We start from the raw sequence: 25,368 nt of genomic DNA, 5'->3' as shown, positions 1-25,368 counted from the left end.
AAACCATATGATAATTGACTCTCTCTGCTTGACTTATTTCACTCAGCATAATCTCTTCCAGTCCCGTCCATGTTGCTGTAAAAGTTGTGTATTCATCCTTTCTGATGGAGGCATAATACTCCATAGTGTATATGGACCACATCTTCCTTATCCATTCATCCGTTGAAGGGCATCTTGGTTCTTTCCATAGTTTGGCGACCGTGGCCATTGCTGCTATAAACATTGGGGTACAGATGGCCCTTCTTTTCACGACATCTGTGTCTTTGGGGTAAATAACAACTATTTTAATTCTGGTAATAATGTAGGGAACACACTTCTTTTAGGACATGTTCTTTGTTATCAAGCATGAACGAGGCACTGCCTGCTTAGCGTGGCAGGGTCTCCCACCTCATAAATTTTTCTTAGTGTAGATGCAAACAAACAACAATTCTGCCCTCAAGGAGCTTACAAATCAGTGGGAAAGTGAGGCAGATTCTGCTTTTGTTCTTAATGCTGAAATATATTCTAGATAGGCTAGAAGCTGAATGTTTGTGTCCCCCTGTTAACCTTAAAAATAAAACTATCAGCTTTATCAGCAAAAATGGGATTATTTGGAAATAGGAGAGAATTGCAATCTTGGACAAGCAAGCTATGGCCGAACCATAGGCCTGTCTGCAGAACAGAGGAGAGGAAAGGGCGAGATTGGGAAGGCTTTTATAAACAAAAATAATGAATACTGTTTTTCTGAAAATAAATAAATTGGAAAAAAAATTAAAAAAAATAAAATATAAACAAAAAGTCGATTGGAGTAAACTGGGAGTTTGAAGTATAGTGGCTTTTCACTATCTGAATTGTGGTGGTATCCCCTGGCTGAACTGTTGCGGGGTGAGGGTGGGGCACTTCTTTTCTTGCCTTTCGCGTAGTAAAAATGTAGTAGCCACAGGCAAGAAACAGTCTCTTCTGGTTGGGTGTGCAGTGGCCGAGGAGTGGTGGGGCATGAGAGCTCCCCCTGCTGGCCTCCTGACTCCATTCTAAACGAGCTTTCCTTTTTTATTTGTCACTTGCCCAAATTCATATGCTGAAATCTAACTCTGGCAGCGCCACTCTGATAGTATTTGGAGGTGGGGTCCTTGGGAGATATTAGGTCAGGAGGGCAGAACCTTCATGAACGGGCTTAGAGCCCTCATAAAGAGACCCCAGAGAGTGTGTTCCTGCATGTGAGGATGCAGTGAGAAGACTGGCTGTCTATGAACCAGTCAGTGGGCTCTCACCAAGACACTGAATCGGCCTGAGCCTTGATCTTGGATTTCCTCCCTCAAAGAACTGTGAGAAATATATTTCCGAGTGTTTTCAACCACCCGGTCCATGGTTTTTTTCTGTTACAACAGCCTGAAGTGACTGAGACCGGGACCTGTGTGCATATTGGCATGTGGTCCGTGTGTCCCTGCCTATGTGTCTCTCCCTCAGCGCCTTCTCTCCACCATTCTAGATGTTTTGGTCTTTGTGTGGCAGCGGCCGTCCCACTGCGCCTGCTGGAAGCTGCCTCCCGTGGCTCTAGATTGCAGCTTCTCAGACTCTGACAGTCCTCCTGGGAGGTTAGAAGATGAGCTGTTGTCAGGTTTTTCAGTTCGTCTTCCAAGTAGCTGGTGACCTATCCCATGCCAGAGATTTTGCTGTCCACCCAGTGTTTGTGGAAGCTATGCGTGTCTGGTTCCTGGGTAAGAACAGGAACGCGGGAAATGAAGTGCTGGGTGGGAACAATGACACCCGCTGTCGAGGGCGGACGGCGTTCAGCCAGGCAGTCTGTGCGATTGGAGTGTCTTCTCCGTGACAGCCATAGGATGGCCAAGCCCACCTCAGAAGCTTAATTAAATGGCTCACGAGTTCTGCTGGTATTCGTGCTTTATCGTCAAAATTTTACTTTGCTTAGCAAGCAAGAGAACCTAGGCAGGGATGACAGATGCCATGCAAGGTGTGGGGATCTTGATATAAAATCAGGTTGTAAAATGAGAAGAGTAAGGATTGCTCATTATCAAGTGATAGTGAGAAATGATATGCAATTATGCACAGGAAAACAGAAAAAGCCATATATTTAATTAGATCAATAAAACTCTCAGCTGTCCAGACTCCTGGAGGATTTACTGTTTCTGTGGAGCAGCTTCTCTGTGGTTTTAACTCTACTAGATGGAAATCATTCTAAAATGCATGTCTTACTTTTCCTCCTCCTCAGAGTCCCAGTAAAAAGCTTTTTGATATCAGAGTCATTATTATGAACATGGGTTGTTACCTATTTGAAATACCATGAAGCACCCATACCTGCTGAAGTTGCTGGGGTTAAGTTTCCTAATGCTGAAAATCATGAAAATATATGCTTTTGTCTGTTTGCTTTTTGTTGTTTTTCTCTTTCCCTGCTGTCAGATACACCTTTCCCGGCTTTATTTGTTTATTTATTTATTTGACAGAAAGAGAGAGAAATCACAAGTAGGCATAGAAGCCGGAGGGAGGGGAGAGAATCAGACCCCCTGCTGAGTAGAGAGCCAACGTGGGGCTCGATCCCAGGACCCTGGGATCATGATCTGAGCCAAAGGCAGAGGCTTAACCCAGTGAGCCACCCAGGCACCCCTTTTTCAGCTTTCTGATTGTTCTGATAATAACAAGCTTCCAATCTCTTCTTACACTGTCCTTTCCAACCTGGCTTTGGCATGTACTCTAGTTAACTAAACTTGTTGGAATTGTGCTTAAAGTAGAAATAAATAGATCCTAAAGTTTAGAGCGTTGAGTTTAGAACAATTCCTTGGGCTTATCACACACCCTTGCAGGCAGGCATCTCCTTGTCACTCCTTAACAGTAGTTAAATAACCATAGTTAAATGTGTTAGACACTGTTTTAGGGACAGTACATAGACTAACGCATTCAACATCACATTGATAATAGAACCCACTTTAGGTAATGGCCATGACATTGGCACCTCAGACCTAACTGGAAGGTAATTGACCAGAGCCCCAGGTGCATTGCTTTGAAATGTTTCACCGCATGCACCAAGTCCATGCTTGGTTTTAGGTGACCACCAATGATAGAGCGCAGCAGAAATAATAAGGCCAACCCATTCCTAAGACGGGATTCCTTTGTCAGCAGGCTTTGACTCAAGGATTTCCTGGTGGCTTTGTCAAACCATTGGTTTCAGGAATGTCTAGGACACTTCCATCCAAACTTCTTTTACACCCTTCTTTAGGTGGGTCAGATTAGCCCATTTAGCGTTTCCCAACTTCCTTCCTGTTTCATTCCAAATAACATTTCTCCAAATATGTTCCTTAAATTAGGGTTAATATGTCTAATATCCAATGAATAGAACCACAGGAACAGAGCCCAGAGAAAATGTAAAATTATAATAAAACCAAAAAAATTTCCCAGACCTGTTAGACACATGTTTCACAAGGGTCCAACACAATAAATAGAAAGACATCAACCTACAGTGTATGTGGAGAAATTTTTTAAACAGGGATTAAAAATAAGATCCTAAAAACCTAAGTTTTAAATGATAAGCCTTTTCTTTTAATTTCAACCATACAATAATAAAAACTGATTGAAAAATGTCTGATGATAACAAAAAGTATATATATATATATATCTCCGTTCATCAATGGACACTGTTGTTTCCATATCTTGGCTGTTGTAAATAATGCTGTTATAAACATAGAGATGCATTTTTCCCTTAAGCATACTTTTTTATTGTTCTTGATTTGAGTTTGCATCCAAACAAGGTCCATAGGTGGAAATTGGTGGCTATGACCCTTAAGTTTGTTTTTTTCTGTAATAGTCCCCTAACCACCTCCATTCCCTCATCCACCCCCCCATCCACATTTATGCCATTGATTTGCTGAGGAAGGAGAGTCACTGGTTCTGTAGAATGCTCTGCATTCTGGATTTAGTTGATTGCATATCTAACTTTCTAGTGCTATCGAGCTGTCTATTCTTCAAATTATGCATAAACTGGTATTTAGCTGTAGAAATTTAAATAGATTCAGATTCATTTGCTTGGCAAAAATACTTTGTAGGCACATAATTCTTGGTTGTCACACTTTTCTCGGATTGTCTGATAGGTTCAGAGATGTCAGCCTGATAATGATGAGGCAATTACTAACTCCATGTAAAATAAGCAAGTCCATAATTTTGGTATACCAATAGGCTATATACAGAGAACAAAATTTACTAGTTATTAAAATTAAACTCTTGACTTCTAAATTAACCTACAATTGTGTGAGTAGGGAGGAAGAGCTGTGGTGTGCCGGGAAATGTTTAATACCTGGTTCTCCAGGGTTGGTGGGGGAAGCCCTGGTAACCTATGCTGATCTCCATGGTGTAAATACTCCCACCATGGCCAATTTCAGGATACCAACCATTTAATAGTTGGTCTGCAAAATTCCTGAAAATTTAACAATCAGCTCGCCCCAGCAGATAGAATAGGCTCCAGGACGTTGCTTGGATATATGTGAGGGTCACAGAACTAAATACCCATCATTTGCTATAATAAGATACAAACAGATAATGTCTAGAATTGATCTATCTAAACATCGTAGAATAACCATCATTGTAAACATGTAAATAAAGGCTAGGGAAAATAACCTGTAAGTTCAAAGTTTTAAATGATAAGCCTTTTCATTTAATTTCAACCGTGCAATAATAAAAACTGATTGAAAAATGTCTGATGATAACAAAAAGTAAATTTTAAAAGACAGCACAAAACATATTAGCCCGTCTTTGTAGGTGAGGTGAGCGATAGAAACCGTACTCCTCAAAATTACGGTCTGTCTCTGTGCAAGGAACAGCCTGGATTCCTTACTTTCTGCAACTCTGAATTGTCCATTGCATGATAGAAATCCTACGGATTCCAAAGCAGAGAATCAAATCAAACTTAACCATTTGCTGAGATCCAGCAACGAGAGAAGTGCCCAGGGCCACTAGGCGTCCTGGACCTTTGCGCTCCAGCCATCCTGCTTTCTTAACACGTGATCTGCAATTTGCTCTTCACCTCTCCTCTCTCTCTCTCTCTTTTTTTTTTAAAGATTTTATTTATTTATTTGACAAACAGAGATCACAAGTAGGCAGAGAGGCAGGCAGAGAGAGGGAGGAAGGGAAACAGGCTCCCCGCTAAGCAGAGAGCCCAATGCGGGGCTCAATCCCAGGACCCTGAGATCATGACCTGAGCCGAAGGCAGAGGCTAAACCCACTGAGCCACCCAGGCGCCCCTCCTCTCTCTTTTTAAGTACAAGTGGTACGTGAATTCATCCTTGTGAAAAAACAACAGTGCAGAAACACGAACGTGAAAACACATTAATCATCCCTTTCAGATCCCGCATGCTTTCCCAGACCAAGAACATACCATAGCGGCATAAAGTAGATGTTGAACAAATATTTACTGAGTGAGTAAACAAAATAGTGACAAACGAAGGGTCCTCCCTTTTCTATTTGTACCTATTTCCCCTTTTCATTTCTCTCTCTCCTTCCCCACCCCTTTTCCCCCCATATTTATACCAAGGAAGGCCACTGTGTCTTCTAAAATCTAACCTCACTCCCAATTAGATTGATTATCTCAAGGGAAATTTTAAAGTTTATTTTTTACCCTTTTCTAGCTTGGAAGCATTTCAGCTCACACACTCAAGCATTCAGAAAATGTGACTTTATTTTTCCATGATGGAGTTAGTTTATATTTTGAGTCCCCATTTTACCAAGGAGTGTTCCCTCTCCGCTTCCCATTGTTGCACGTAAAGCCCATGGCTGCGCTGAAATCTGCACAAACACAGGGCAGAGGGGCAGCTGTCCACACTGGTATTCACCGAGACCTCATCTCTCCTCACCTCCTGCCCCAGGCTCAAGGCCGCTGTCTGCACAGTGTGCCTCCCCCTGGCTCAGGTTCCCTCTGAGCTTCCTCCTACTCCTAGTCACAGAAGCCTCTTAGGCTGGCTCAGGACTGTGTGACCAGATACTCCTTCCTCCCAAGCCCAGTGAGAGAACCACAAGTGCTTGTGTACTTCTCTCTGCCCAACCTGCCCAGTGTTCCTGTCACCCAGACCTCCAGCCATTCTTGGCCCTCATAGAGCACTGCCCTCTCCCCCTTCCTATTCTCCAGAGTCCTGCAATCTCTCTTCCTTTCCCAAATCCAGCCTATAGAATCTCGGTCTAGTTTGGAAGGACTAAAGAGAAACTAGAGAAAACCGGCTCTAATCATGTATTCTTTCACATCTTTTGTTTATGGCATAAATTTTATGCTCTGAATCCTAAATGGCTTAAACTATTGAAAGTCAAGAGCTAAGCATGAACTTGATTTCTGCTTTTCTGCTACAGTGACTTAGCTCTTAGGCAATGAAAACCTTCACTGACTAGAGAGGGCTGGGTGATGGAAGGTTTAGCAGGAGCGGAGTCACATCCTTAACACAGCACGTTATTATCCCGCTGGATTTGCAAATATTTACGGAGCAGCATGGTGGAAGGAATGTAGGCACAAAGATGCAGAGGAGTCGTTCCCTGTCCTCAAAGGAGTTGAGAATCTCGTGGGGTGGCAAATGCATCTTCAAGTAATAGAAGGTAGTAGAGAATCAAAGACTGAGAGAGGGCAAAGCATACTGTTTAGTCGCAAGGTTCTAGATGGTCTCAGGTACTATAGGGCTGGTTTTAAACCCTGCCCAGGGATTTCACTGATGAGCCAGCCTCTCCTGAGACAGGCAGGCTGGATGGAGGGGCCGGGGAACTCTCCAGTGGCATCCCCGAAGGACAGGCAACAGTGGAAAAACCATACTCACATTTTATGGAGTGTGGGGGGATGAGGGTGAGTAGGTAGGCAGGTAGGAGATGTGACTTTCTATACCTGCAAAGAGTTTACGATCTAGTTGAGGATGAAAGTTATGCGGTGACTAAATGCCCAAAGCGTAGATAAAATAAAGCAGCATAACAAACAGTAGCAGGACTGCGGTATTGACTGGGATCCGAGGATGGAACAAAAGCTAAAACATAGAGTCAGGCAAGGATTTTTGGAGAAGCTGAGGCACTCTGGGATGTTGGGAGAAGGAAAGAACTGGAATTATTACTAATAAATGGTAACACTTACTGAATGCTTCTGTACAGTCACTGTTTTAAGCTCTTCAGTTATTAGATTCCTCCCAGCGATAATGTATATGTAGCTACGGTTTTTCACATTCCCATTTTCCCAGTGAGGAGACAGGCACAGAGAGGTTTAGTCACTTGCCTGAAAGGACACAGCAGAATTGGAATGCTGGCCAGCTGACTCCAAGGGCTGCATCCCAAATTGCTATGGTATTCCTCTTTTAAGTGAGGAGTTGAGAATTTCAACGAAGGGAACAGCTCCGCTAAAAAATACCAGGTAGGAGAGAGGAGGGTACGTGGGGACCTCACTGCAGCAGGGGGTCACTGCGAGAGGATCCCTGACAGCCGCACACATTGGGTGCCTCACCTGTGTCTCTGCCGCATCCCGACATCCCGTTGTTGCCACTGCGTGTGTTCCTACGTCACAGCTGAGCAGTGAGGCCCGCTGAGCCCAGCGATACCGGTGGTGACTTGCCTGGAGACTCTCAGAGCAGAAAGTGAGCCCTTGGCCCCTCTGGCTCCTGGTGACATTCTTACTCGGTGATAGGCATGAAAGTGAATGGAGGGCACTCTGGGCCACATATGGGCAACTGGGCTTTATCCAAACAGAGTGCCATTGGGAGCTCTGAGATCAAAAGTGCTCTGCTCCTCCTAAGACTCCAAGGTCTACAGGCGAGAGAAAATAGTTTCTCTGAACTTACAGGTTTGGAACTCAAACCATAAATGGAGTGATGGTTCAAGCCAGAAGATCTACTGACAGCACTAGGATACCTTAAAATGCTAGGAGAAAATGAAACAGTGGGGAAGTTTTCAGGGTATCTAAATTCCTCGGAAAACCCTGGGAATCAAAGAGGGAATGTGAATGATTCCTTAGAAACATGGGTGATAACTATTACAGAAAGAGCAAGCGGGGGGGATCTAATAGATGATTACTACAGTATCTGCTAGCTTACCTACATATGTTCCAAGATCAAATCTTGGCTTCAATGTCAGGAGTCCTTGCTCTTTTTCTTTTCTTTTTCTTTCAAAGATTTTATTTATTTATTTGAGAGAGAGACAGTGAGAGAGAGCATGAGCGAGGAGAAGGTCAGAAGGAGAAGTAGACTCCCCATGGAGCTGGGAGCCTGATGCGGGACTCGATCCCGGGACTCCGGGATCATGACCTGAGCCGAAGGCAGTCGTCCAACCAACTGAGCCACCCAGGCGCCCCCAGGAGTCCTTGCTCTTTTTAATGAGCCTTTCTGTGACTCTCTGTACTATGAAGCCCAGGCCCACCGGTGGGGCAGGGCGGGGGTGGGGGAGACCCTGGAGGAGGGGGGAGGCTGCCGGGCTCCTGTCCCCGCTCTGACCCTTATCACCGTGTGTAATCTTGGACAAGGCTCCTAACCCCTCCGTGTCAGTGACGTCAGTTCTAAAACTGAGACAAGACTTCTCCTGCCCACACTATCGCTCAGCGCGTGTGACCTAACATAGAAAACTTTGGGAAAATGTGCCTGAAGACCCACCAAGGGGTGGTGCGTTTATCTGTAAAATGCAGGTAACTCCCATCTCAGCCCCCACGGGTCTGATAACAGGAAGATTAAGTTTATCAAGCTCAGATCCGCTTTCCAAAAGAAAGGGTGCACCTCCAGGTGCAGAGGCCGCGTGCCCACCATTTCTCTTCTTTAACCGCCCGCAGTGCTGTCGAGGGTCCTTTGTGTGGTTTGGGGACACATTGGCCCCTTCAAATGACTCCCAGTCACAGAATGAGATGAATTAAATGGGAATCCTCTTAGAGTTTCAACAGTCTTTTCAACCCAGAACAGTTACACGGAAGTGCTAGCTCTGCTTGAAATGCCCAGGTGACCTCTGGTTAGTTGGCTCCTTAGCCTCTCTGTGTGAGAACCCTTGAAAATTGGAGCAGGCAACCTGGCTTTTCACTTTTGTCGTAATTGCTGTTGTTCATTAACCCCCAGCTTCTAACACTGTATCAGGTTGTCGGGCCTGCGGGGCGACCGCAATTCCTGCTGCTCCCCAGTAAGACAAGTTTACTGCAAACAAATGACCGTCTCCTAGGGACCACGAACAAGGCTGCCATCTCTTAAGGGGAAAGACCGAGCTTAGTGCTTCAGAAGGACTGAGTGGGAAGCTCTCAGGAAGCATGTGTTGGTGATAATAAAACACCTCATATTTGGTGAGCACTTTGTAATTTACGAAGCATTTTCGCATGTAACATCAATTATCAACATGCTGGTGGAGCTTCTCACAGAATTTCACCTGCTAAAGCCGTCCGCTGTACCTGCTGACGTACATTTCAACTTAAGCTGTTGCCACTCATGTATTTGAACAAAACCTGTTGGAATTGTTCTCAAATCTGGCTCCATATGAGAAGCACCTTGGGGTATGATTAAAATGACCCCCGGCTAGGTCTCCACCTTAGCCCCACTGAATCCAAACAATGTTTTTTTTTGTTGTGAACTTCCAGGTGGTTTGACTGTGTGTCCAGACAGGAGCGCCACAGTTAAGCCAGAAAGACCACCGTGGAAGAGCTAGAAAGCTGGGCCCTATGCCCATTTCTGCTACTGAAAAGCTTTGTAGCATTGGGGTACATTTTTTTTTATTTTTTATTTTTTGGGGGTGTACATTTTAAAATGGGTCCAAATCGTAGTGGAGACACACACAGCCTTGAAGCATATAATACAGCTATGTACTTCCCACCGTCTGTTCATCTCTGTTTACCTCTTCCATCCGGTATAGACAAGAACCCAGGCTCTTCCACAGGAAATAATACTCTTAGGAGACAGCAAACTGTCTGAATTAGGGCAAGCCTGGATTTTATTTTGTCTGTGATATTACTTAGGGAGACACATTGGCTACCTAAGGATGTTCCTTGCAAAAGGCTGCCATTGCTGTGATCGCTGGTGGGTCTTCCGTAGGTAGCCCATTCAGAAGTGATCAAACTCAGACAATTGTGTTGCCCTCCCCCAGAGCACCCGAGACTGGCTTCTGATTCACACTGGTCCAGACAATACTGAGCTGGAGACGTACTGGGGGCAGATGCTCAGGGCTTCTTGATTGATATCCAAGAAACCTATTCAGAATTGTGAGCTCGTTTGACACGTACTGTGAGAAACGCTTTGTCCCAGGACTCTTGAATTTTGTATAGTCATGGTCAAGAACAACTGTGTTTGATCTGCATAAAGATCACATTATAGAACCGACCTACCAAGCCAGCAGTATATTTCTCATCTTAAAGAGCCGAGTCTCTTTTCAGGGCATTCCAGCAATTCCATGGCTGATGGAGACTATGTTTGCTATTAATGTTAAGTGTCTATCTATGAAAATGGGGCTAGGTCATAAATGCTGAACATAACTTTTATAGATTTCAAAAATTCACAAAGGTATTTTAAAAAGTACTCCTATGTGTTTGACAAAATTGAGATGTCCTTATATTACCTATTTTTTGGTAGCTCCTAAAAAGCAAATTAAATATCACTGACGATTATTGATCAGTCATATAACGTACTTCTACTAATTCTCTGAGTTACCATCTGAGCAACCATTTCCAGGCAGACATTTCAATTCCTATGTTGCTGCTGACTTACCACAGCTGGTAAAATGCCATTGGAAAGTGTCACATGTAAAAGAATGAAAACATCGAAATGTCTTCAGGTTAGGGTCTGTGACAATTCATGAATTTTTCACAGATAGTGATTCTATGAAAAGTGGCAGAACGTTAACGCTGTGAGAAGGGAGAGTTTTAATCTGGGGGATAGTTCAGAGGATTTTTGTTGGATTTGGATTATTTGTTTTCCTGAATGAGAGGGTACACTAGAACATATACGGTCTGATCCCTAGTTGTTGTAGTAACAATCCTGTTTCTATGGTCTTGGTGTCACAAGACCCCAGGACACTTATTGGTATATACCACTCAGGGTGCTTGGCTAGGACTCTGTAGTGTCCCTTTGCTGGGCAATGGGTCCTTGCTTTGGCTCAGCACTTCCCCCCTCTTCAGGACCTCACACCTGCATTGCAGCCTTGACTAACCCCACCATTCTCCCCACTTGGTAAAATGCCAGGTAAGATGTCACTGTCACTGAAGATAACATCTGATATGCCAATGTGGTCCTGCCAGCACTCTCTATATGCCTGAGAGAAATGGAGAAACAGATCCTGAAATGTCATCTCAATATATTCCAGAGACATCGGCTTTGGAGTTTAGTCCCAGGGATGGAGCCACAAATTTATAATCTGGGTCATGTCCTTAGGGGAACTTGACTTCATTTCACAGATTCAAATGGTAGAATTTCAGTTTTAGAAAGAGTCCTTCATTTTGCAAATAATAGTAAAAAATAATAATCATAATAATCATAATGGCAAAGACAGCTATTTTTTAAGGAGGTGGAAGTCTATTGAATACACTGCCAAGGAGCAGGGGACAGGACGGCAAGGGAGAGACTGTCTGCCATGTGGCAGTGACAGGGGCTGTAGTTAAAGGGGGAAGGTGAGGAACTATGGGAAGAAATGGAATCTTCCTTTTTTATAGCTGTGTCCTGGTATAAGTAACCCATTGGTCAGCTAGGGCCTATGGTATTTTGAGGTTGGTCATCCAATGGACCTGTTTGTATCCAGCCAAGGGGTTAGGGAACCCTATGCTGGCACAAGGCCATTTGGTATCAGACATCTTCAGGAAGTTCTCTGTGCCACAAGGAGTCTGGAGGCTCAAATACAGAAATATAAACTTAAGAGGGTTTTCCTTGGATAGCCTTAAAGAAAAGTCTTTGGACATTCTCTGTTGCATTCTTCCTAGTCACATTTGCAGGAACATCTCACCTTCTCTGTGATTTTTTTTTTTAAAGAGTTTATTTATTTATTTGAAAGAAATCACAAGTAGGCAGAGAAGCAGGCAGAGAGAGAGGGGGAAGCAGGCCCCCCTGCTGAGCAGAGAGCCCGATGTGGGGCTCGATCCCATGACCTGAGCCAAAGGCAGAGGCTTAACCCACTGAGCCACCTAGGCACCCCTTCTCTGTGATTCTTATCTACCTCCCTACCCTGAGCTTGAAAACTATAGGTTAACTGAAGGCAGTGGTTACTTTATCTTCTGATTTACAGAGTAAGCATTACCTAAAACTCTCTCCAACACTAACACAAGCCATTAAATCACATTCACCAGAATTGTCTCACTGATGCAAATTTCCACAAAATCTTACCAGAAAGATAACTGGAAAGAAGAATTGGCTGTGGATTGTTCAGAATTTGTCTAATTACATAATGGAATGCTGAAATGAAAGCAGAAAATGTTTTGCTTGCAGGAGATTTTGCCAAAGGCTGCAGTTGTCTAAGGAAAAAAGACTTCCTGTCTTACCCACCATCAACTTTGGTTGTAGATTAACTGGGTTGTCCATTTTAAAGCCATACAATGAAAATATTTATGTTCCTCTTCTGATACAGTTTGCTCAGAGCTTCCAGAACCTGGTTTGGAAGGAGTTAGGGCCACCTGCCCACTGTGCCTAATCATAAAATACCAAATGTTCTAATGTCAACAAGGTTCAGTCTAGCCTGTTGCCATTCATTAAATAGGTGACACCGAAAACTGTGATCACTGAAGCAGGACTCGAAAAGAGAAACAAACCATCACAAAATAGAAGGTTTTTATGGAAACTTTATAACAAGCCAGCTAAGACTTCTCAGGGAGGATGCTTCTGTAAGCTTTGGGCAAACAGGCATAAAAACTGCCCAGGAAATGATTGTATTGATTGCGTGCCCTAAGACACAAGAGGAAGACCTGAGAGCCAATGTCCCCATTGTCCATTCAAGTTCTGTTCTCTGCACCTGCTGGTCTCATCACTGAAAAATAATGGTCATGTCCCACCAAATCAGAAGATATCTTGATGTCATCTTCAATACATTTCAACTCTGTGGTAACATATCTCCCTTGTCTCAGCCATAGCAAGGCTAGTGATTCACACAGTAAAGTGGTAACCAGCAGTAGGAAAGGCAGATGGATAAAAGGTAAAACCAGCTATGTTTTGTAGACTTGAGCAAATTTCCTTCAGGAAATTGAATAGGAGACCTATTCAACCAGACTCCAAACTGTTAGCAGAAGTCTTATCGCTTATAAGAAGTATTAAAATTATTGATGGGGTAAAGATATCTAAGCTGTAAAATGTAAAAATCTAATACATGTAGTAAAATTTTAAAATATTTTCTTATGGTATTTTTATTATATATTGTAGAAAATTTTTAAAAACAATACATTTTGAAGACCAGACTATAGTGATTAGCACATTGGCTTTCATAATCCAAGATATTGTAGCAGTCTACAATACAAAACAAGCAAAACAAAACAAACAAAAACACACACACACACAAACAGACTCACAAAAAGCTGTTAACCAGCAAGCAAGATTTGCTTCACAACCAGAACTACTGGTGATTTTTCATTTGCTTTTCTTATAGACTAGACACAAAACCTTAAGGCTCAAAGCAAAAGCGTGCCATTTTACAGGCCAATACGTTTCAAGCCCTTTACATCCAAGGGAAAGGGGTACTTTATGTTACCTCCTGTTTTGTAAATAGGACTTTACATTCCAAAGTTCCAAGGGGAATGCAGCTGACAGAGTGATTTCTTGGGCTGAATATGCCACCATTTGGTATTTGAACTCCCGTGGGAACACAGCAGAGAGTAGATCCCATGCTCCCTAGAGCCAGTTACCTTTCTTAAGATAGTTGAGCAAGGTTTGTACAGTGTGAGTCTTAAGAATGATACCTACTATTTATCACCCTCGACCGGCAAGAACGACAAGAAGCCTCAGTTCAGGTGTATCTTCTCTCTCTTTATTTCCGCAAGTCTACACACTTATATACGTTTACATGACCAATCAGCGAGCAGGGTACAGGAGGGAGCGAATCAGGCTGTGCACCTAAAGGAACAACTTCGCTAGCAACCAATGCTGTTTACTTCCTCTTTGGGCGTTCCGCTTAGTCTCACGAGGCAATCCTAACCTGGCAACTAGCCAGGCGCCATCTTTTAATGGCGGAGGCTGCCCTGGCCAGGGGCCTGCCTCCGACAACTATTTCTGTTTCAAATGAAAGTAAAACAAGATGAGGGGAACTGCCTAAAGCTTGAGAGCTTTAAACAGTCTTTTCTAAGATTGACTAATATGGCAAAATCTTTACAGAAAAGAGGCTCATAAATTTTGATTTATACTGAAAACGACATACTTAAAAGGAATTGTGGGGTTTAGCATTCCAAAAATATCAATGGGGCTCTCTAAAAAGGAGGACAGAATTTAGCTCCTGGTAATTCCTTTCTACTAGAAACTGGTACCTTGTCTTTTCCTGAGTGGAGGACAAAACCTGAAGATATTCAGGAGAAGACGGTCACTGTGGGATGTCTGGTGGTGAGGATTCAGCCTTCTCTCCTAGGATTTCAGAACTTTTCCCTTTTTTGGGGGGCATAAGGAGTAGATATTTTGTCTAAAAAAAAAGGAACTTACCTATCTATTTAAAGTCGCTTGTTTCTATACACTGTACCCATGTTTTTGTTTGTTTGTTTAACAAAATGCTGGAAGTTTTCTATGCTTTAATCTTGTGAGTTATATTAATTTGTGCTAACCATGACTTCTCAAATAAAAACAATTGTTTTTCTTAGATATTGATTTCCCTTTCCACCTTGCTTTTCATAGGATGGATTTATTGACTTTTTAGAGTTTATTGCTGCTATAAATCTAGTTATACGAGGAAAAATGGAGCAAAAATTAAAATGGTATTTTAAGCTGTATGATGCTGATGGAAATGGTTCTATTGACAAAAAGGAGCTACTGAACATCTTCATGGTAAGTGAAGTAGTGAAGCAACTTTGTAGGACATTGTATAGTTAATGTCATTTTCCTCCTTGTGGAGCTGGCAAGAGCTATGTGGTTGGTGACTCTTGGGATAGACATTTGCAACCGCTGGAACAATGTAAATGTCACTGTGCTGTTGGTTACTGAGTGTGCACTTGCAAACCGGCTTTCTCTTGTTGATGTTCAAATTCACAGATGTAGCAGAGTACAGAGATGAAAAATGAAATAAACATCATGTTCTAAAGCAATTTACCTTTTGTCTGCATCCGTGCAGAAAGTTGTGGGAGGAACAGCTAAGATACTAGGTGATTTATATAACAAGAGCCATGAACTAAGAACAAAGGTAGCTGAGGACTAATCTTTCTGGGGGCTGGACTAAAGTATTTTTAATAGGTAGCTCAAGGATCTCAGGTCCTTTCCAGCTCTAAAGATCAATGAGTCCCTTTATGAATCTCGTCCCCCTCCATCATGGAAGTGGGAATAATTATTATCACGGTATGAGATGAAAAGGGTCCTAGAGTAAAAGATGGCTAACTGGGACATTGTACCTAAGTAAGGTTGTGAAGTAAAATAAACAGTAGGAATGTGATATAGTGAATTTGTAACATAGAGTCAGAATTAGAATCAGAAGTCTTAGAAATGATCTGGTCCAAATTCTTCTGTTTACAGATGAAGGATCTGAGTAACAAACATAATACATAGTATAATTTTAGCAAAATGCGAAGAAAAGTAAATGGGTAGAACTACCATTATCATTAAACACCTCAATAAATGGACGAAGCTGTTAAAATGTAAACTGTTTAACAAATGTAGAGTTCACCAACATATGCAAAGAATTCAAGAGTGTGTTAATACTAATATTGCTTCCACTTTAATCTCTCACAGGTAATTCACAAAAAAATACTAAGAGGCACTTCATAATTGAATTTTGTAAACATTAAAATTCAGAAATTCTGTATATATATTACATATTGCAACACAAAATTAGGAATCTAAAATATTCTCTAGAGAGTACCCAACCTCATGTAAATTTTAGAATGTCCTCTTAAATAAATATTCTTGAATTTATTTTTAAAAAAATATAAAATATGTAATAAAGCATACAGATATTGGGGGATGCCTCCAAAGCAGTACAAAAACCAAGCGTTCTTATCCTGGGATCTGTGGATCTGTGGTCTTTGGGAATCCTTGAAGGCCATGAAATTGAGGGCAGATTTTTTTTCCTGCATATGTTATCCATTTCTGGAGGGAGGGAGAGGGTCATCAAATTCTTAAAAGAATTAGGAAGACCAAAAGGATAAAAATGATTTTGTCTAAATCTTATGGAAATTTTTGCACAGATTTTCATTAGTTAAAATGTATAACTTATGTTAGTGAGAAAAGGAAAGAGAAATATTAAGTAGCTAATTGAATTTTTTTTCTTAAAGAAATTTAGAAAGTTTAGAAAGAGAACAAAAAGAAATAAGGAAACAATAAAAACACAGAGCAGAAATTAATAATTGATACTATTTGTTTCCAGTGAAATTAATAAAGATTAACAAGAATAAGATGTAATTCTCGCAAGGGCACTGTAAGAAGTGTACCCTTACACACTGTGGAGGAAGTATAAATGGATGGAATATTCCTGGAAATTTGGTAATCTGCATCAAGAGGCTAAAAGTTTATCTTCATTTTAGAGTCAACATTTTTGGTCAGGAAAAGCAATCATTAATATCAAAGATAAAAGTTCTATGACTTACATCACAGAGTCACTTAAAATACTAAAAAATAAGTGACTTAAGAGAGGAAAAGTTTTAAATAAATTAACATAATGGAATACGTACTTACCAAAAATGAGTGGTTGACAAACATGTTTTCTCTATGGTGGCAAGTGGAAAAAAAAAAAAAATAGGGTCAGGAATAATCCATGCTGTTTAGTAGAAGTTCTTTCTTTCTTTCTTTCTTTTTTTAATGGCTCAGGTTTTTTTATCTGGGGGGAAAAGCACATTGTCAAACAGAGAGCTTTTTTTTTTCTTTCCGATTTAACATTTTATTTTTTTTTTATTTAATTTAATTTATTTATTTTTTTAATTTTTATTTTTTATAAATATACAATATATTTTTATCCCAGGGGTACAGGTCTGTGAATCGCCAGGTTTACACACTTCACAGCACTCACCATAGCACATACCCTCCCCAATGTCCATAACCCCACCCCCCTCTCCCAAGCCCCCCTCCCCCCAGCAACCCTCTGTCTGTTTTGTGAGATTAAGAGTCACTTATGGTTTGTCTCCCTCCCAATCCCATCTTGTTTCATTTATTCTTCTCCTACCCCCTTAACCCCATGTTGCATAGAAGTTCTTTCAATACATAATAATAGGATGTTAAAATAAAATACAGCCCAACCACCAAAAGGATCCAAAAGAAGTACTAGATTATAGGCAAAATTTACAAGGGAAGTAGTTTCACTTCAAAGGCATAAAATGGTCAGGAGAATTTTGAGCAGGATTATTAGAGAGGATTTCTTGAGTAAGACCACTCAAGTCAGTAGCATGGGGATTTAAGGAGACCATGGAGTTTCGGGCGACGCTGTGTTCCATTGTTTGAATCTGAGAAATCCATATGACAGAGTCGAGGGATATGGTTTAGGAAGTGTCGCACGCCCAGAATTAGTTGGGACGGAGGCTTTTTCGTGGATCAGATATGGGGGGTGGGGAAGCTGATATAGAGCTGTCTTGGATCTTGTCCAGCTGAACCCCTTGGAGAAATGAAGCCACCTCAGAAGAAAAGGGAGCTAGATGGGGGCTTAAGTGGGTAGGAGAAGAATCCATGAAACAAGATGGGATAGGGAGGGAGACAAACCATAAGTGACTCTTAATCTCAGGAAACAAACTGTGGGTTGCTGGGGGGAGGGGGGTTGGGAGAAGGGGGGTAGGGTTATGGACATTGGGGAGGGTATGTGCTTTTGGGTAAATTGGAAGGGGAGATGAACCATGAGAGACTATGGACTCTGAAAAACAATCTGAGGGGTTTGAAGTGGCGGGGGGGTGGGAGGTTGGGGTACCAGGTGGTGGGTATTATAGAGGGCACAGCTTGCATGGAGCACTGGGTGTGGTGAAAAAATAATGAATACTGTTTTTCTGAAAATAAATAAATTGGAAAAAAAAAAAAAAAAAAGAGGGAGCTAGAGGTAGAACCAGAGAGTGATTCCCAACCATGAATGAGGTTGCCCTCCTTCTCCCCCAGGGGACACATGGCAATGTTGGGAGACATTCTGGTGGTCAGCAGGGCAGTGAGTGGGGGAGGGCGTGGTGCAGCTGCTCTCTATTGTTTAGAGACCAAGGGTGGATGTTAAACTTTCTCCAATGCACAGGACAATCCTGAGCAAGAAAGAATTGTCTAGTCTGGAATATCAATTGTGCAGATACTGAGAAACTCAGACCTAGGACTTGTAGAAGGAGCCTTGAGGGGTCAGCTGGAATCAAAATGCCTGACGCATGTCTAGGGAATTGCAGGAGAGAGTCTCAGTAATGAAGGGGAGGCATGGTCTCAGATAAGGAGGGGATTTCCAACATCTGCCATCCGGAGAGCTCTGACACTTGGTAGCAATGACAGTGCCTACCAAGTCAGAGGTATCCTGCTCCCCCTTCTCTCTTACCTCCTCCTGCTCCCACTCAGAGTTCTCAGAGAAGGGCTTAGCAAAATGCAGGAGAAAGTGAGAGAACCATGAGAGACTATGGACTCTGAAAAACAATCTGAGGGTTTTGAAGAGGTGGGGGGTGGGAAATTGGGTGAGCCTGGTGGTGTGGGTATTATGGAGGGCACATGGAGCATTGGGTGTGGTGCATAAACAATGAATTCTGGTGTACTGAAAAGAAATGAAAAAAATAAAAAATTATAATAAAAAAAGTACAGATATGCTAAATGAGGGAGAAGAGAAGAAAACAAGCCGTGCATCCTTGCCTGTCCCCCAACCATGTTTCTCCTGTAAGAAGAGGGAAAACACAGGCAACACTGACAGTTCCCTCTGAAAAAAATCCCTTCAGGTCTCTCAACCTTCCAGTCAATCCTTCAGTCTCACTTATATTGCCCAGAGATGGGTGACAGACGAATCCTAGAAATTGCGTAATCTTTTATTATGACGTATACATATGGTCTAGCATCCCTTCCGGCTAAACCTGAAGATGCCTAGCCAAATTTTCTAAGCTTCTGAGACCTCTTTCAAGAGACTGAGAAACACTAAAAATGTCCAATAGGGTACTACATGTATGTAACCATTATTCTAAGTATCACCCTATATTTGACTGCGAGACCTTGACTTGCAAAGGCCAGGAGTTGTGCATTACCACTGTTCGCTCTGGCTTATCCTGGATTCAGCTTCCGTAATGCTCGAGAAGCAGGAGAAGAGATAGTCCTGTTGCAGACTGTTCCCTCAATTAAAATATGTTGCCAGCGGTTTTTCTAAAGATCCTTTCATGTTCAATCAAGATAGTTCTGTTCGGATTCCCAGATGACTACTCATTCTCTCTCCCTCTCTCTTTCATTTCGTTATGCATTTCTACATCAAATATTGGTCACTTAATTTAATCACCTGGAGATGGGGGAGAAGTCGAGAATGGTTAAATTTTCTCTCCAGGAAAGCTGGAAATGTCATTTTCCCTGGACCCCCTGACAGCTGTAATGATGAAGGTGCTGGCAGGATGTGAGAGAAATACCGTGTCCTTCCAAGGCGTATATATCTGTCTTCCCAGTCGATCATTCCACAAAAGGGCAAAAAGGACCAGAAGTGCCAGTGTCAGAAGCTAGAGGGGAAGCCTTAGATGCTTACAGAATAGCCTTTCGTGTTTCTCCATAAAATCAATGATAATTGGTCTGAAGTTGAGAGCATTGTCTATTTTCTAGGTCCAGAATTCTTACGACAGTGGTTGCTACAATTTTTTTCTCCAGTAGACTTTTTGCATCTTTTGTGACCTAATATGTTGAATGGATCCCTTTTCTGCTCTATAATATCAAATTCAGGTTGTATTCAGTTAATTAAATTTCTAAGCCTTATTACCCTGAACTGACATATAATCTTTTTATTTATTTTTAACAACTAGAACAGGTTGGACAGCCAAAATGACATGAACACATCCTCAAATTCTGTCACATTGTGGGTAGAAATGTCACGAAAATGTATTTGCTTCCAGCAAAGTTGAACTTTCTGATTTAATTTCTCTTTGCAGGCTGTTCAGGCCCTCAACGGCCAGCAAACTCTGAGTCCTGAAGAATTTACTGACTTGGTTTTTCATAAGATCGATATAAACAATGATGGTAAGGCAATTACTCTCCTTGGGCTTACTTTTTTAAAAAAATCTACAAAGTAGTAGATGGTGGTGAGGGAATGCCATTAGGCAAAAGCATGAACCTTTCAAGAAAATCTTAGTTTTGATATCACTTGGGCTTCATAATTTGGCCAATTCAATGTTCTCCAGTCAGTAAAAGTAAATTGAGTAAATATTTATTGAAAAAATACACACACACACACACACACACACACACATTTTCAGTTCGTGATGCTTGACACTTTGGGATATATGAACAAAGTAAAGGGAGGTACAAGGAAAGAAAAGTAGGAAAATATGATTTGAAGGACTCTCTTGTTCGCTTTGGGGTATGTTCTAGTAATTATTACTTTCTACTACAGGTGTCGCATCAACTTGCCAATAAACTCAAGTTTTCCATAGTGTAAAAATCATTTCTTCAATTGTGTAATTTACCTCTACTATCAGATTTTCCCCTTCCCTTTGAATACACACTTCTGGAAAGAGTTGTTGTATTTGCCTTCATTTCTGTTCTTCGTACCTTTTCTACATTTCTACTCTTTCTGCTCATTTTTCCATCTGCTATTGCTACCCTCAAATCTGGCTTCCTCTTTAGCTCAGAGAAGATACACTTCTTGTTCAGAAGCTGAGTGAAAGGGAAGATGCAGACATACTAGGAGAAGGGGGAATGCTTACACTGAAAGACTTTGATCTCAGTAAACTGATAGGGGAGCATATTGATTAGAGATTGAGGCAGCCTATCTAGAAATGTTCCTTGAAAACAGAAAGTTTGACATTGTGGAAAATATGAAGTTAGTAAGTGATTTAAGTGGGGAAAAGGGATGGATATAAGGTATTGGGACTCCAGCCATGGTTGCCATCAATCCAAGGTAACTTTTTCCAAAGAACCAACATGACCGCCATAGGTCACTTCTTTTAATGAGCACTAGAGGGCAGTAGACACCCATGTTGAGTGTGGCAGTTTGCACACGTCTACTGTGGATGGGATGGTGAGGGGGCTGGGAGGGAGTTCACATGAAACCGCCACTATGAATGAGCCAAACAACTGGACAAGAGTATAAATCTCAGAATAACACTTTAGAAATACATCAATAGCATTAATATCCCTCTTAGGACCTAGTCCTAGTTTGCTTGACTTTAATTTCAAGTCAGCACGCTCATTTTCTAAATGACCAAGATCAGAGCCATTTGGTTGTAATCACTTATCTTTGGGTCTATCTAGATTGAGGGTAAAATAAGTCAGTTCATGTGAACACTAGCAAAACACAGATTCCGACTACCCAGAATTGACAAGGAAACTAAGTGAAGGTAGACAAGGACCAGAGAAATGGAGAGTGGAAGATCTTAGGAGGTAATGACAATTTTATTTAAAATATGCAACTGAAAATTCTAATCTCCAAACAGGACAAATATTGTAGGTTTTCTTCTGTTTTAGTTTTTAATCTTAGAGGTGCTAGAGTATGGCAGGGATTGGAGTAGAAATGATAAAACATTTCAGGCTGGGACTGAAATCATTGACCAAAGAACAAGTATTGTGGAAATTGATGGGATATTGTGAATGTTTCAGATTTAGTAATATAATAAAGGTCAAAAGGGCAGGTCAAGAATGTTTGAAAATATCTCTGGATCCTGCATCTAGGGATGGAAGTGGGAGGAAAGGAAAAGTGACCTCTCCTGGAGAAGTTTGAGGATTGTGTTCTCTTTGAGAAAGGGCTTGATTTCTATTAGTGTGAAGGAACAGATGATGTGTTCCAGAAAACAAGAAAATGATGCAGGACTCTCTATTTATTATCTAAACAGTTTCCTTACAAACAAAGTGTAAGGAGCCAGTAAAATGGGAGAATGTGATTGGAAGGGCCTAGAAAAAGAAAGAGAGGGTTGCAAAAGGATGCAAATCTAGAAGAATGAAGATGTTTTCTTGGACAATAACTAAGGATACCTGCAGCCCAGGAAACGGGCTCTTTGGTCTGAAAAGAATATGTCAAAAGAAAGAGAATATATTATGGTTTCTGGAATGGCTTATAGAACTAATCATGCAAGTCATTTCCTCTGATGGAAATGTGTATTTAAGAAAAAAGATGTATATCATTGTCTTTACAATGAAGATATCAAATAAACTAGTTGCATTTTGGAACAACAGTGAACCACTGTTTCTTGGCAAATGCATATACACAACTGAAACTGATAGAATTTGCTTTTATATGCAAATTATTGGAGGTTGTTGTATCATCTCATCAAGAGACAGCTGGATCATTCTCTATATCAAGAAAAGGATGCTGAAATTGTACATTTGGACAAAGACAGACTGGAGCACCAGAAGGCAAGGAAAAGAAAGTAATGAAGACATAGAAAGTTGATATTTGCAGAAGTATAAAAGGATTTTCCCAGTATTTGACATAGGAAAATAAAGTGTTTCACTCACACATGAGAGTAAGCACCACTGGGGAAAATGTCTATTTATCTTTGTACAGATCTAAGTGTATATACCTCGAATAAGGCTTTTTAAATTGTTGATTATTATTGTTATCAAAACATCAGTGTTGGGAGAAATAGAAATGTTAGTCAAGTTTACCAGAATAGTGTTGACTGTGTGCCAATGTATTTTTTAATTTTTCAAACTGAAAAGCAAGCATTACATTGGTATCTGATAATCCAGTAAATGTTGAAACCAAAGATAAAGAAGATCACAATACACCAGGATACAACTTTAGGAACATAGACAAATATCCCAATTTGACTGCAAATTGTTTACAACAGAATGACCAACATCAAATTTGTTGGGACAAAAAAATACACCACAGCTGTGAAGTATTCTATACGTGATCATCATGGTAGTTAGCAAATCATGTTGGAAGACAAATCAAAAGAGAGGCATAGGATAAATGTTAGGAAAACAAAAAGATGCGATTCTACAAACTCCATGAGGGCAAGAGCTATTTCTGTTTTATGTCCTTTGGTATTTCTTACATGCTCACACTTCCTGACATGTACTAGTAGCTTTTTGAATAGTTGTTAGATGAATGAGTGGTAAGAAGATGTCATGAAGGGGCGCCTGGGTGGCTCAGTGGGTTAAGCCGCTGCCTTCGGCTCAGGTCGTGATCTCAGGGTCCTGGGATCGAGTCCCGCATCGGGCTCTCTGCTCAGCAGGGAGCCTGCTTCCCTCTCTCTCTGCCTGCCCCTCCATCTACTTGTGATTTCTCTCTGTCAAATAAATACATAAAATCTTTAAAATGCAAACTATTTTAAGAAGATGTCATGAAAAGTGGAGGAAGAAATAAAAAAGAAACAAGCACAACATGCAATTTTTAAAAAAAGATTTATTTCTTTATTGGAGAGAGAGAGAGCAAGAGAATGAGAAAGAGAGCACATGCACACACTAGTGGGGGAAGGGGCAAAGGGAGAGAGGGACAAGCAGACTCCTCACTGAGTAGGAAAGCCAAAACAGGGCTCCATTCTAGAACCCTGAGATCAAGACCCAAGCTGAATTCAAGAATCAGAAGCTTAGCTGACTGAACCGTATAGGCCCTCCACAACATGCAATGTTATCTGTAAAAAGAAAGATAACATCTGCAATGTTATCTGTCTAGACTACTTTGGAAATTAACATACATGTGTGTATGCTCACTTCACAAAATTTAAGTGCAATTGATTAGCAGGAGTTAATTACTCCTGGAAAGTGAAACTGCAGGGACAGAAAGAGATGATGGGGGGATTCTTTCATTTCATTACACCTTTTTGTAGTGCTTAAGTTTTGTATCATGAGCATGTATTATTGTAATAATTCAACAAGAAATTTTTTTTATTCTTATATCATGAACAAAAGCATCAGGAAGGAAAACTTGAAGAGAATGACAGAGACAGAAGATTGAAGTTCAATATTCAATGTTATTGAGGAATGAAAAACAGGCAGGACAGCAAGACAAGTCAGGATAAATGATTAAGCATGGAATTCTGCAGCCATCCCTGCAGGAAGAATAGCAAGCGTGTTCTACCATCCACTGCCTGGGAGTCGTTCTTGACATGATTTAGGAAGATTTATAGTTGCTGTTCACAGTGTAAGTGCAGAAAGCGTCCAGAAGTTTAACCTGGCGCCAAACAGCACAGGGGCAGCGGAGATGTCAGTGGCTCATAATACTAAACCGTGAAAGTGAAAAGAGACAGAACAAGGCCAAAGATGAAATGAAAGAGATAATTATTGGGTGGATATCTTGGGTAAAAGAAAACAGGGACAGGACATGAAGACATTTTATTGAGCAGTTACCCAGAAGAACCACTGTCGTCAGCCAGAACATTGATTGTAGAAAGCCACAAAAGTCACAGCGACTCAAGCTGGGAAGCACAACTATCAGGGAGAAGAGGGCATCGGGTTTTCTCATACAAGAGAAGAAACTGCTGCACTTAAAAACTGGGCTATAGAATGCTGCTAAATGCCACTAGCGCCACCTTGCTAGTGACTACGAAACTGTGTCCTGTAAAATCTTCACTAGTTCCCCGGCACTTGAAAATCTGGTCGTTCTCATCTCCTGAGACCCTGCCACCCTAAACACCTTCCCCCCCGCTCCCCCCCCACCCCGTTCCCATTTCTGCTAATTTCCCAGCCCCACTACACTGTTCACCAACTTCTAATTTAAAAGCATTAGAAAGAATTGACAAAAAGTCCTTTACACAGGCTGGTTTCTTTTAAAACCAGGTTGACTTCTTTAGAGCAAAAATGATAATGTGGGCTTGTATAGGAAATCTTGGCTTTTCTTTTGAGGGGAGCGGGTAGGAGGCCTTTTTTTGTTTTGTTATGAAAGATAATATAGGAGGTTAATGGGAAGAAATACAGGACCCAGGAATATCAACAAGATAACCAGATTGCAAAAAGAGGCTAAAGAAGATATTCACATATTTCATCAATTCACATTTTCATCAGTGATATTTCATCAATTCACTATATCATCAATGAAGCTGCTGAAATCGGTAGTGGGCGATGGAAGAGCATTGACCTTCAGGGTCCCCAGGAGGAGCGAATGAATGTATCCACAAACACAACAAACAACACTAAATCATGTAGCTATAAGTGACGTGTATATGTATATTTCAACATGTAAAAATAAAATTGTGTCCTTTTGAATTATGCCTTACAAATACTGAAATATGTCTTGAAACATACAGCAAAA

General features: G+C 41.3%; 1 protein-coding gene across 2 annotated transcripts in view; it reads left to right on the top strand.

The window, feature by feature from the left end:
* GUCA1C (guanylate cyclase activator 1C) overlaps positions 1-25,368 on the top strand; it is a 30,548-nt gene that overhangs the window by 1,572 nt on the left and 3,608 nt on the right. The window contains exons 2-3 of one of the 2 annotated variants that reach the window (XM_044255034.1): positions 14,745-14,894; positions 20,108-20,195. In XM_044255034.1, coding sequence (XP_044110969.1) covers positions 14,745-14,894; positions 20,108-20,195 — 238 coding nt within the window. Of the gene's footprint in view, positions 1-14,744; positions 14,895-20,107; positions 20,245-25,368 lie in introns of both variants that reach the window. The other variant, XM_044255035.1, reaches the window with a different exon arrangement.

The sequence above is a fragment of the Neovison vison genome, chromosome 6 (genome assembly GCF_020171115.1).
Source record: "Neovison vison isolate M4711 chromosome 6, ASM_NN_V1, whole genome shotgun sequence".
Classification (NCBI taxonomy): Eukaryota; Metazoa; Chordata; class Mammalia; order Carnivora; family Mustelidae; genus Neogale; species Neogale vison.
Note: the sequence above shows the minus strand (reverse complement) of the source record. Positions and strands in the feature narration are given on the sequence as shown.